The sequence below is a fragment of the Paralichthys olivaceus genome, chromosome 9, assembly GCF_024713975.1.
Source record: "Paralichthys olivaceus isolate ysfri-2021 chromosome 9, ASM2471397v2, whole genome shotgun sequence".
NCBI lineage: Eukaryota > Metazoa > Chordata > Actinopteri > Pleuronectiformes > Paralichthyidae > Paralichthys > Paralichthys olivaceus.
The window spans coordinates 11,992,097-12,005,831 of NC_091101.1; the positions used below are offsets into that span (position 1 = coordinate 11,992,097).

At 43.5% G+C, this 13,735-nt stretch overlaps 1 protein-coding gene across 4 annotated transcripts in view; it reads left to right on the plus strand.

The window, feature by feature from the left end:
* Positions 1 to 13,735, plus strand: part of nlgn3a (neuroligin 3a) — a 121,446-nt gene that overhangs the window by 36,437 nt on the left and 71,274 nt on the right. For 3 of the 4 annotated variants that reach the window (XM_020080986.2, XM_069531410.1, XM_069531411.1), the window contains 2 exons: positions 156 to 215; positions 7,644 to 7,793. In XM_020080986.2, the coding sequence (XP_019936545.1) occupies positions 156 to 215; positions 7,644 to 7,793 (210 nt within the window). The remainder of the gene's footprint in view (positions 1 to 155; positions 216 to 7,643; positions 7,794 to 13,735) is intronic. The other variant, XM_069531412.1, reaches the window with a different exon arrangement.

Below are 13,735 nucleotides of genomic sequence, written 5' to 3' on the forward strand. Positions count from 1 at the left end.
ATGTATTTGAATTAACATTGTTATTATTCAAATGTTCTCTATAATGCAGTTTTTGGTTTTTTTATGAATTGCTTAATTTGCCATCTCTATGTTAACAAACATGTTATTTTGAATTTTCCTGTGCCTCTCTATGTTTCTCCCTGCTTCAATAACAGGGGCCCATGCAAAAAAACAGGGCGAGGATTTATCGGATAACGACGGTGATGAAGACGAAGGTACTTTCCATGGTGAACAAAGATGGTGCATGATTTTTTTTTTCTAGAAACGTCACTGTTTTCTGATCATTTTTTTGTTGTTGTTTCTAATTGCAAATGCAATCATCAATCATCCATGACACATTACAGTGTGTAGGATAGTCTTTGAGCAAATGTAAAGAGAGTGTTTGTGTGAGTGAATTTGAGGTCTCCTATTCCCAAGCGAAATTCGAGTGATGAGTAGAGTGTTTGGCTCAGGTGTCAGATGGGATCTGGGAGCTGTCTAGATAACCAAGTCCAGGTTGGGTCATTTTAATATCTCACGCTTTGACTGGAGCAACTGTTATTACAAGGGCAGAAGCAACCGTGAGAGCCCCTTCTTAAGGTGTGGCCCGCAGCCGTATAGGTGGCGATAATGACAGAGAAAGTGAAGCAGCAGTGTAATATCTGACTGTTCACCAGGTCTGCCAGCAGATTTAGATGAGGAGCGGCAGTTCAGGAGTGCTGCTGGAGAGGATTAGAGGCGAGAGGTGTAGAAAATGGGAAGTTGCTGCTCAGCAATCGCATTGTTCACTTTCCATATTTATCTTGGGATATTCCTGGCTCAGGGTGGATCTCTGTTGAGATTAGAATGAGAGACGATTCTTGTGCTGCAACAGAAACGGCTTTAGTGTCTGAATCTAAATCATAGCACCGATATTCTCCTCCCCTTGTCTTCCCTTGCCATCACAGTACAGGTGATGCAAGCATGATCTTGGGTATCAAGCTAAAGCCCTCAGTATATTGTCTGTTTGTTTCCTATGGTCGTATTGGATTTTGGATTATTATGTGTGCAATTGGTGGAAAAAATTTAACCGTATGTCATGAAAGAAACTGTTTTTGACTTAGCACATGCTTAGGGCATACGGGCGGACGCTCTATTTGGCAGTAAAACTGAGATGTCTCACCAAATTGCTGTATCCTTTTATTTATTTGTCTAGAATGTTGGCACAGTGAATAGGAGCTTTGCAGCAGGTCTTGCGTTGGCTGGCCAGGGTTCTCTCCAGATGTGTAAGGGTTCATAGGGAAGCTCCTTCCTCTTTGTCAGTGGGGTTGTCTCTCAGAAAGAAGCCTCATGCTGGTCTTGATCACAGAAGAGGAAGTGTTGCTTTGGCACCACTTTGACACACAGGTGTTTCCTCATTCAAGCCCAGGGCGAGCTATTACTACTGAAGCCAAATTGCCTTCAGTCTCCGGCCTTACTGTGCATATACATACACATGTGTGAGTGTACGTTTGCTTTCTTTCAGGAAAAGACCACATGTATCAGTGGATGTCTCCCTAAGTCTGTTCAGAATTGCTGACAAGTGCCAATCCCTTTGTCTGGCAAGTCTTTCCATGCGTACACAGTGGCTTGGTCTCCAAGCTGTTGTGCAAGACTAGTCTCACTGAAAAAGTGACAAGTCCTTTCTTCACTGAGCGCAACTAATGCTATTTACAGAGCATCACCGTAGCAGCACAATACAGTCCCAGCAGAATCTCTGCCACTGCACTGTAACTAATGCATGTGTGATAGAGTTGGCCATCAATCCCTTAACATGATCCAGACAAGTGTCATTGTTCGGTTGCATGTGTCTGTTTTGCATTCTCATGGCCTGACATATGAAACCGATGTTCAGGGACACGGAAACACTGCTTTTGTGTAATCTCCCCCCCAAAAAACTGCTGCCTCTGTGAAAACAGGACTTTCCTCACTGAAGGATGGTTTAGTAGCCCACACCACAAAAACTACAAAGTCCTTGTAAGCTGTCTTACATACCACTGCCCTCACAAGTGGCTGCATTATTACTGCGGGTATCAGCAATCTTCTTTTCTGTAGTAACTGCACTTTGATGTTACCAACGAAAATCAAGCATTTGTATTCAAGTTAAAGGCAAGTAGAATGAACTCCCACTCTCACTCTTTAGCTCATGCACTTCTTATTCTCATTCAGTTCAGAGAGTTGCTGTCTGGCTTCTCTCTCTAACCCCCTCCATTGCTCAGTCTGTTCATCCCAGCATTACCATGCTGTCACAGTTGGCAGTCTGTCCATCCTGGGCTAATTTCCCTAATTTCTTCCAAATTTGAGCGCCCCCCTCCCTGTTATAACCCTCCAGACACGCTCTTAAATTCTTATTCCAATCAGTTTTATTGGAACAATAAAGGATTTCTTAAGTAACATTTTGTAAGGGAATAGTAATACATGCATTTATAATTTAAAAATGGCAGCAGAACAACAAAAAACAACAACATTCTGCTGAGACAGGAAGATAAGCAAAATATATAACGAGAATATAATGACCTTTTAATACAACATATCTGTCCTCCAGCTGCCCCTGAGGCTCTGCCTCTTTAATTTCTTTCTATTGGTCTCTTCGTGTCTTGCTGTCTTTCCCTTTGTGTCCCTCCTTCTGTCTGAGCAACAGTCCAATCCCTGGCTCCCCCGAACTACATTAAAATTCTATGCCCCACTCCCTCCAGCATGTAGACAAAGTTGCTGTGGCCTGTAATCAAGACTGGATTTTACAGAGGCTCTTATTGCACTGTAAAAGGGAGCACAGGCTTTCAATCACCTACCTGCTGTTGTTAGATAAAGGCGGGAATGTAACTAGAGGAAGTGGGGCTGGAGGAGCGAAATCTGCGAGGTGGAACGCGGTGCTGAGCCTCCTGTGCCCGGTGTCAGGCAGAGAGAGGCAGCCGTCCCCACTCCACCTCTGGAGTGTATCGCACCACTGCTGCCTCAGCCCTCTCCCACTGATGAAAAATAGATGTGTGTGTCTGTCATTTGGCACTTCCAGACTCTAGCTCTAATCAGGAGGAATGCTTCCACCCAGCATGAGTGTGCACACACTCAGACATGAACACCCACACATCCATTCATTCAGTCAAGCATGCACACAACAAACAATGCTTACTTCCAAACCCAAGAAGCAAGCACTGAGGAAGACAACACACACATACCCCCACCCCCAGAGAAGCTCTCCATCGCTGCTGTGCCAGGGTGCAGAGCTGAGCTCCACCTGCCTGGGTATTACCATTAATTCCACTGCAGAGGCCCCTACTGGATCCATTTCCAGCATACCCCTCAGCTGGGCTCAGGCAGCCTGGAGAGTTGTGAATTGACAGCGGGGAAGAGTCACACATTCATCCCTTTCTGCCACTATCCTATTCTCTCTGATGTGGCAGTGTTAACGAACCGTGCCCCTTGAAGCCCATTTACGTTGGGATATTTGGAATATTGCTGCTCAGCTTCTTTCCTAGATAAGAGTTGCTGCTAATGGCTGATCTACGACAGCATCATTTCAGAGAATGCCAGAGCCTGACTGCTCCTGTCATATATTAGTTTTCTTTGATTTCTGTCTCCGTCCTTTCCACTTGAGTGGCTACAGCATAAACATGCAAAAATGCTCCTTTGGAAAAGATTGAAGATGGGTTTTGAATTAGTTCACTGAGGCACATTTCCTTATCAGACCCCACAGCATTTCTTTAGGTTTTTATTTCATATCCTGATGTCCACTTATTAACTGTGTTTATTGGTGTGCTACCGTAAACCCTTCAGTGTTTTTTACATTATGTTGTCAGTTTTTGTGGCAAACACCAAGGACAGCAGGTTCCACTGAAAGACTTGAGACTTAGTCCTCTTTCACTCAGGGAGCAAAAAGCTGTCTTTGAGTCTTAAGGATGACAGCACTCTACAGCTTTCTCCTCTCAACCAGGTCCAGGCCAGCCGTAGGGGGGCTTTGTTTAATAGACTTGTAGGCTTTACTCACCTGACGTCTATCGCTGTCTCTTTTCTCTCTATCCTACATATACAGTATACACACACTGCTCTATTTCTGCACTGCTGCCAATATCATATTTAGCTCATAAACACCTTGGGAGCAAGACTGCACCTTCCCACAAAGGTCATTCTTCCCATTACATCTACCCTGGCGATTTCAAGAGACATAGTAGAGGCCCACACTTCTTTTCACAGTTCTTCCTGCGATGTGTTCAGGCGAATCTCGGGTCCTCTCATAAATGTCAAGTGTTGTGGTGAACATACTGCAATCGCAAATACTCCTATAATGGCTCATGTATAATCCAGAATATAACTGCACAACAGCCTTTCCACACTGGTAGCCAAAGCTATTGTCTACCGGATGTGGTCACATGATAAGAGCTTGGCTAATCACAGAATGGTGTCACCGACTATACTTTAGCACAAGTTGCTATAATTCGGTGTAATTACACCAACTCTTTTGTAAGGCTTCCCAGATAAAGTATATACACCACATGAAAATGGCCAGTAATGGACTTGTCATGAATGAAGCGAGAAGCTCGGCCTGACACGAGCGGCTCAGTCGGGTGCATGTCATGTCTTGCCACATCAGGACATTGCCACCCGTTCCCCTCCACCTCAGACCTCACTGATAGCCGCTGACAGCCAACATGTTTCACCAAATGTTGACACAGTGAATGCCACTGACACTTATCTCCGCTCGCCTTTGTCCTGTCCCACTCTGGAGTGTCAAGGACGGTTGTGGGGGGCGCTTAACGTCAGATATATGACGGACTGTTCGGAAAGGAGTGAGAGGCAAAGGACAAAAAGGTGGAGGTATAGGCAAGAGAGAGAGAAAATATGATAGAGGAGGAGGAGAGGGGCTGAGTACTCCTTGCCCTCCTGGTGAGTTTCACCTGCAGCAGCAACACTTAAAGGTTCAGCTCAGGCCTGAGTAATGCCTCCCACTGATACTCCAATCAGTCCCGAGCTGCTGTGATGCACCTATGAAAGGTTGTGTTCCTCAGGTCCTGCTAGAATTCTTGCTCTGTGATGTATTTAGGTTTGATTGGAGCTGGAGTGAAGTGCAGCCAACGGAAAACCTGTGATTTATTTATTAATTTGCAATTTATTTTCTCCACTGTTGTACAATTATTTTCTTATTGTAGAGTTTTTGCTGGAGTGTATGAGTGCTTGTCACTGTAATGTAGATGCTGCATGTTCTCACTTCTCTGGTGAGAGAAATATCTGAGAGAAGGATGTGCTACTGTGCATAAATTATGTTTCCGTTCAGCTCGCTCTTCACTGCACATCAGCCTTCATCTACATTTCTATCATGCACCAATTTTTTTTTGTTCATCTCCAGAACATGACTATATTTGTCTTTTTTATTTTCAGTTTACGGTGCATGGAGTTCTATTTCAGATATACTTTAATGTGCACTAATAAACATGTCTCTGTTTCTTTTCTAGCACAGAGCTCTGTGCTGCTTTTACGATGCTATGAACATGTGTTGATGTAACGCTATGTTTGCCCTCGGAGAAGTAGCGAAGTTAGCAGCTTAGTCACCTGTTTCGCCAGATTAGCCCATCAGCAGCCACTGATAAAGCTCTGACTTGATTGGTTAAGAAGAGCTACTCACCTCATTGCCTCTTTAGTTATGCTGCGCCGCAGCCCAGATGTGTATGTATCCAGAAAATAGAAAGCCCAATGGGGATCTGTTGCATGCATATTTCCTCTCTGCCACATGTCAGTGTCAGTGAGAACTATATATCACATTTGTGTGACACCTCCCCTATCAGATCAAGTCAATAAATAGATTAGAACAAGTGGAGCTTCAATGTCTTGTAACCTCTCCCAGAGGGATTTAACTGTTGTCATGGAGACTCGATGTGAATCAACAAAAGAGGTGACTGATAACACTGACATGACTAATCTCTTTTTCTTATTTCTGCCCCCTCTTCCTTCTTCCTCTTTGCCATTCTCTCTGTATCTGTGGCCCATTTGTTTGAGTAGCTTGTGAAGGATATCATTTTACTGTTATTCTCCCTCTACCCTTCCCCAAAAAAGAAATGCCCTTTCCTTCTCTGACTGTACCATCCATGCCTTCTCACCCCATGCATACCCTCCTCCTATCTACGATAAGTGTGCGTGTGTGTGTGTGCATAGGGAAGTGTCAGCCATAAATTACATTTCACTGTGTAGCCTTCTCAGATACCAGCGAGATAAAGAAAGCCATAAATAAGGCCACATCATGTACAAGTTATTGCTTTGCTTTTAAACGTAACAGGGCCATGAATAACCGAGGGAATAATGAAAATTGAAGAAAAAAAACGTGTGAATCACGGCTGAGCTCTGCTATAAGGTTACATAAAAACTGTGTCTACAAATGCATTTAAGTAGTTGTCCTCTGTGCTAATGTGATGGGGTGCATAATGATGAGCGCAGATGTAGATTGGAGCTGTGCAGGATGTGATCCACGTTTAGCTGTTCTTTAGGACTTTGAATTTTAGCTCTCAGTCACCATAGCAACCAGAATACAATACATCCCTTTTAAATCCAAGCCTGTCGCATTATTTTCTCTTACTTTCTTCCTTCCTTCTTTCCTTCTTTCCTTCTGGTCTGTCTTTGTGTTTCTCTCCCTCTGTCCTCCTCTCTCTTTGCCCTCTCCACCTCTCTCTCCCTCTCATTTTCACCATTCTCAGGGCTTTGGGGAGAAGGAAAGAAAAAAGAAAGAGAGAGAGAGGGAGAGAGAGACAGAGAGTTGGACAGAGATGGAGGGAAGGCAGGAGAGAAACAGGGAGTAAGACAGGGGCAAGTCTGTGAGTGAAAGCGATACAAAGTGAGGGAGGGGAAGGCGAGAAGCTGCGGAGAACGCGGGGGGAGCAGGAGTGAAAATGAGAGAGAGTTTCTTGTCTTGTCTCCCTGCTCGAGCTAGCCAGTCAGTAATTCAGTCTATTCCTCAGACAGAGGCTTTTTTCTTCCCTCTACCTCTGGATGTGCTTTATCTGGCTGGAGTGTCATTCCAGCTGGGTATCAAGCCTTCGTCCTGGAATAAAAATAAACAACATTTTACAGATACTGAAGCACAAACTTAACTGCCTGCAATGCCGAGCAGGACCGTGCAAATAAATTGCTGCAAAGAGATAGGCCTGTGTACAAAAAAAAAGGAGGCGCATGGTAGCATTGTGTAATTAGCCAGTGCGTTTTCCCTATCACTGTCAAGCCAGATTAGCCTTCTCCGTGGTTAGGAGATGTGTCAGAGTACCTTTCTCTTTATTCTCCCTAATGGCTTCCTGAGTGTCTATATTGGGAAGTGGGTCTGTCTCCTGGAAGGCTACACAAAACCAAACACAGCCCTAATAGTTTGGTTTACGTGATTTAAACGACAAGCAGCATTTTCAGCCAAGACGGCAAATTGTTCTAATGGAGCTGAACTCCAACGTCTCGAGTGGAAATTTTGTCTCAAAGAGCAGATATGATGGAGTACTGCTTCCAACAGTAGATCAGCAGATTGTGTCCTTATAGCTGGTATCTGGGAGGTGACAGTCAGCTCCGTTTTGTGTGTGGCCACCATGTGTTTGTATGTGCTGTGACTGAATCTGAGCTGACCCTTTGATCGGAGTAGGCGGACGGCAATGTGAATATGTTAATGATGGCCGCTCTTGCAGACATACGAGACACCGGTGCCAAGCCTGTGATGGTCTACATCCATGGAGGATCCTACATGGAGGGGACGGGCAACATGATCGATGGGAGCGTCCTGGCCAGCTACGGAAATGTCATTGTTATCACTCTCAACTACCGCGTCGGAGTCCTTGGTAAGCAACACTTCTTTCTCTCTCTTCTCTTTTCCTTCACCTCTTCCTTCAAGGACATTTTTCTGGGCCATCTTTGTAGGGCAGCTTGGTGTAATGAGCACTGCTGATTGCCACATGCTGTCCAAATAAGACACAAGGGGTTGGAAACACAGCACTGTAAATACATGGACTGGTTCCTGTGCTTCTTGTTGATGTGATGCTGTATCAAAAACACGGTAATTGAGTGTGCGGAATGTGGGTTTGTTGTTGTGACTGGGGTTTAGAATAAATTAAGAAATTATTGTAATGAGGTTGGGGGAAAAAATGATGAGATGGGCGCGATGCTGGAGAGATGGAGAGGAGAAAAGTCTGTCTGAGAGGACGAGGGGTTCTCTCTCCCAGTTGCGGTTGGTTGAAGATTGACTCACACAGCTGAATCCTCTTTCAGACAGTGTGTGTGTGTGTGTGTGTGTGTGTGTGTGTGTGTGTGTGTGTGTGAGAGAGAGAGAGAGAGAGTAAGGGAGTGGAGAGGCAGAGGAAGAGAGCGAGCAAAAAGAGAGGGAGAGCGAGCTCCATGGAAACAGCTGCAGCAACACAAAATGGAGTTTGTTAGCACACTACCCAAGCTTTGTACCTTTTCTATCCATCTCTCTGACACAGCCGATTTCCCTCCTCACACATTTAGAGTGGTTGTGTGCCGACTACAAACAAGTTTGAATATAAAATGAAATCTTCCTGTTGTTGTTTGCATTTGTTTTGCACTGTTGGCAGCTGTTAGCAAATAAGGATCCTGCTTAGGTTATTCTACATGTTTCTTACTGCCGACAAATCCCATGACGAGACCTAAACCAATTTGTAAGTCTGCTTCTCGGAGCTTGCAGACTTCCCTACCTTGCCAGTGGCACTTTGCCCAAAGGCTATTGGTTCCAACTGAGGGGATCCTGCAAATGTTTAAAACCAGGATAGAAATGTATAGTTTAATTTGTTCTTTTAAAAGCTCATGCCATTTCCTGAAAACAGCTAAGCACTGTAACTTTTAGCAAACATTTAATGTGAGGTAAACATTACATTTGTCCCTGTAGGGCAAAAGAAAGTACTGAATCTTGAATCATTTGTTGGGAACTGTGTCCCTGCATGACATTTGTTGAACAGTGGCCACTGTGGTCACAAGAATGTAATAACTACAAAAACAGAAATTTGTGAGAAGCAGCAGCACAATTAGTGCAATATCTTATACTTTCAGACTGCAAACACGTTTAAACAATATGATCCATTAGAATGTCCAAGTCAGTTGCTCCACCCAGCACCAGCAAAAGTTCTGAAAATACCAGAGTGAGCTCAATGCGAAAATACAGCATGAAAATGTCCAGAAAATTCAGGTGAGTGAGCGTGTTGAAGATGATGTGATGGACGCAAAAGAGAAAAAAACTACAAAAAGAATAAAAACATCTCAGGATGAAAAACAGGCACCAAAGATGTCAACTTGAAAAGACAAAGAGATTTGAGAGCTTTGGAAATCAAGAACTGACAATGATGTTGATGAGCTGTTATTTACAGGGTATAGTTTATACGTCAGGTCCTGTTTCCTGTGTGCTCTACACAGACGCTATCCCTCGCTCAAGTTTTCAGATTATATGTGAAAGGAAAAAATCCAGGCAAATGCCTGGTGCCAATTTTTATGAACAATTTTCACAGTTTATGTCGGTCTAAAAACGGTTATAAAGTGTCAACGTTAGTTAGCATTAGCCACCTGATAATGTACAAATAAGTCTAGTAAGCCTGTAGCTGCAAAGACACTGTACGTACTGAATTGGCAGAGCTAAGAATGTACTTCATAAAAAAAATGTTTTTTTATTAATTTGATTCCATTTTAATTTCTCAAATAATGAATGTGCAGTTTGTTATGTTAACATCCCGTGTTGTCACTTCACGTTCACATACATTTGTTGACCTGTGAGTGTTGTGTTGAGCAGCTGGGTGTTATAGGCAGCACAGATTCAAATGAACTCCAGTGACCAACATAATCATAATAAAGGAACTTGTTGAGCAGTGTAACAGTGTGACTCAGTGAGGCTGATGGATTTAAATGTTCCTGTAGAACAGAGGAGGTAAATAACAGAAAGGATTGAGTCATGTAACCAACGGGTTATTTAATAAATCTAAGGGTCAGGGAAAAATTAACAACATCAGAGAGATGGAAATGTCTCTTTTTTTCTAGTTTTACCAGTAAAACCCTTTAACTTATTCAAATGAAAGCCCAGCCTCATATAGCTAACAACTACAGCTGTCACAACTGTACATGTCTTTTCATTGCAAGAAAAATAAAAGACATCACCAGCTTCTTGAGCCTCGTCCTGAGCCGTCTGCCTCCAGATGCTGTTTATAGAGCTGTACGTGTAGGGCTGGATGGAGACAACGGAGCGGTGCTACTTCATCCTCCAGGACACCGAGATGACTGGTGGGGTTGAATCAGGGAGGCACTACTGCATTCATCCTGAGACTCTCTTTTTGATGGAGATGAGAGCGCTACGGCTTATCGATTTTGTCATGAGGATTGCTTGCAGTGAATGTTCCGTGTTTTCCTCTGTCATCTCTGGGTAGTATCATTTTGAGCATTGTAATCAGCCTTCAGGGTGGTAAGGTAGCCTGAATGCTGGGCGCGCTGCCTCGTGCTGCTGCTGCCGGTTTAAAGCTGAGCACGTAAGCCTGATACAGATTCATGATCATATTTCTTTCATGGCACTTCAATTATGAGTCAGATGTTTCCTCTCTCGCTGCCACATTTTGCTAAATGTCATTCTACATGCATGCTCACACACCCTCAAACACCACATACGTGCACGCTCGCAGACCCAGGCAAAAACAAACCACACGTTTGCCCGGATGAACACACTCAAAAACGTGCACGCACGAACGCAGCCCGCAGAGCACAGCTCTCTTGGTGAGCTCCCCGGCAGCCATTCTGAGAAATGAGCAGAGAAGAAGTGATGCATGTCGTTGAGTGATAATGTCCATTGCTGTAGCATGGTCTGATAATCTCCCCATGGTACGGCTTTAAACTGTTATTACAGACACACTCATATAAACCAAATAAAACCAGGGCCAGAGAGAAATCACACCATGATGGGCCAATTAACACAAAGTGTGAATTGCAGTTCTGAGAACATGAGTAATTCTAATTACATGTCTTCATTTATTTCATATTTGTTTACAGTTTTCTTTATATTCAATATAACGCTACAGTTTCAGCGTTAATCTTGTCTAAACAGCATTAAGTGGAGTAGATTAACTGTTTGTATTTGACACCATATAACACATCAGCCACCGCTCTCACAGTCGAAAGCCGATATCAGGACCAGAGAAAAAGTGGCTTTGAGTCAAGAGCTGAGGAATCCCTTCATTTAGATTATAGAAAACAAATCTTTAATTTAGATTCCATGCAGGGTGAGGCAGTTTCATGTAGAAATGCAGAATAAATAAATAAACATTAATGGGAAAAAAGAAAGCTTTTAATTAGGCTGCTTAAAGGGATGAGGGAATAATGGAGGAGAGAGAATTAGACAAGATAATGAGTTTAAAGTGAAAGCAGACAAGGCAACTCAAACTCTGCTTTCTGACACTAATATAGCTTTCCCCGTCCCTGGGCAATCTGACTGTGGCATTAATAATGCAGTAAACACATTTGAAATACACACAACAATCTGAATATTTAACTAATTTCACAAAAACAATAGGCCTAAACTATTAGGCAGCAACAGCCCTCACTCTCACAACTCTGTAATGAATGAAAGCATTTCTTAAAGTGGAAAAAGAAAAACTATTTCACCAGCAAATTTCAACAAATTAGATGGTGCCAAACTGCTGTAAATGTCAGTGATGAATGCTTGCTTTATGTGTTGCATTCATTTCATTGTCGTTACACCATTCTTTTGCCGTACAACACCATTACCATTTATATAGACAGCTTTTCCAAATTTCCCTAAAATGGAGCAAAATTATTGAAAGATGATTCTGAGTGTGTTATGAAATATAGATTTTGCATTTGTTTGGTGTTTTGCAAAAGACAGTGGATTTAATCTATATTTCAGTCTGGTTTTATAATATGTGCTCAGCAGCTGCAGAATACACTCAGACACAGAGAGAGAGAAATAAGAAAGCGACTGAGGAGAAATACTGCAAAGATGCAACATAAAGGCAAGTTGTACAAATTCTTTTCAGAGACTGTGATGTGTTGAGCCGCAGCCACTCCTGCTCCACTTTAAGAGGAGTCCACTAAGTTTCTTGTGCCGTTCTATCATCTCCCTGCAGCTCTTAGCCCTACACTGCTGTAATGGTAATTATTGCTTCAAAGGCTGGACTACAATCCTCCTGAGGCCCCATTTGGAAACTTTCATATCTCAACCTTTCACTATTAAATGAATGAGAATTCCTTTTAGATTTCATCTTTCATTACGTATTGACCCACCGCAGTGTGATCATCACCAGATGCAAACCAGAGTTTCACACGGCCCACACCTGTCCTGTCAGGACTTGTCGCACTATGTGCAGGTCAGGGACCTGCGGAGCGAAGTGTGTTTACCGAAGAAATTAGTGTTTGGATTTCTGCTCATTGATCTGTATGTGTGTGTCTGTGAGACACAGAGAAAGTGACAATGTGTGTGTTGCGTGTGTGACTTCTCTCGCGCATATGGGGGCGTGTGTGGTCGATTGCATGTGGTGCGCGCGTGCGCCTAGTTGCCGCGCCTCTCTAATGATGTGTAATGAGTCCCAGTCAGAGGGGAGTATCTTGTATCACTGCTCTTTACAAATATAATTACTCACTGGCTCTCCAGAGCATGTCAATTTCCAGTCCATGGGGGGGGGGGACTTAATTACTAGTTTCCAAATGCATTAAAAATTAACAAAGGCTGCCTCTCTTGCCAAAACCCAAGGTGAGACTCTTCCTCTCAGCCAACTGCTCTATAGAGGAGAGTGGTCAAGTACAGACTGTAGCTGTGGAGCGCTCTCACCTCTGACAGGGTTTATTTGTGACCCCCGATGTCTATCTACCATATCTCTCCGATCAAAGTCATTTTATAGTGGGACCATCGCCGCTGTGGCCCATCGCCTCGGCTCACCCAAGTTTTTCAGGCGTTCAAAAGAACAGTTTTAGATCCAATCAAAATAACCTCAACCTACTGTTCGAGTGTATGAGGAAGTGGCGGTTGAAGCTGCAGCGTGGGTGATTTAGCATTGATTTGTGGATGTGCCAGAGTTATTCTGTGTGCAGTAAGCGACCCTGCCTTCCTCTGTTATGTCCTCCTGCTAAAGTGAAGACGATGACTGTTGTTAATTCAGCCAGAGATCTGGGGAGCGCAGGGTATTTTTGGCTGTGTGTGAATAATATTGTAGAAACACAAGTTTGTACAGTTGGTTTTTTTCAGCGCAGCATATAACTGCAGAGCTCCACTGAGAGCTGATCAGCACCCTGTATGCTTGTGGCCTCCTGACCTCGTCGCCGTACTCTGCTGGATTTTGGTTAAGTAGTAATACTGTAAGCTGTCATCTGGGCACTTCTTTCCGAGGCTGTGTGCTGTAAAAGCACTGGCTCCATTTACACTTGTGCACTAGAGGTTTAGATTCTTATCCATCATGCGACACCCATCAAAAAGGCTTCTGACGGGTCCCAAATTAAATCTGCTGTGGGACAGCGCACCCAAACACGCAGCCATCAAGTCATAATGACCTATCTTTAGAGACAAGAAGGAGTCCTTCAACAGATGGTGTAGTTCCCTCAGAGACCTGATCTCACCTTCACCGTCAGTCAGTCGAGGGACAGAAGACACAGACACTGCTCAGACCTGGTATGAACGTGTGACCTGAGAGATCTGATATATATTTGCACATAAATGTACTATGAGTTATACTAACAAAAATCTGGCAAAGACAGATTAACTCACTGTTTTTTTAAATCTGGTTAGAAT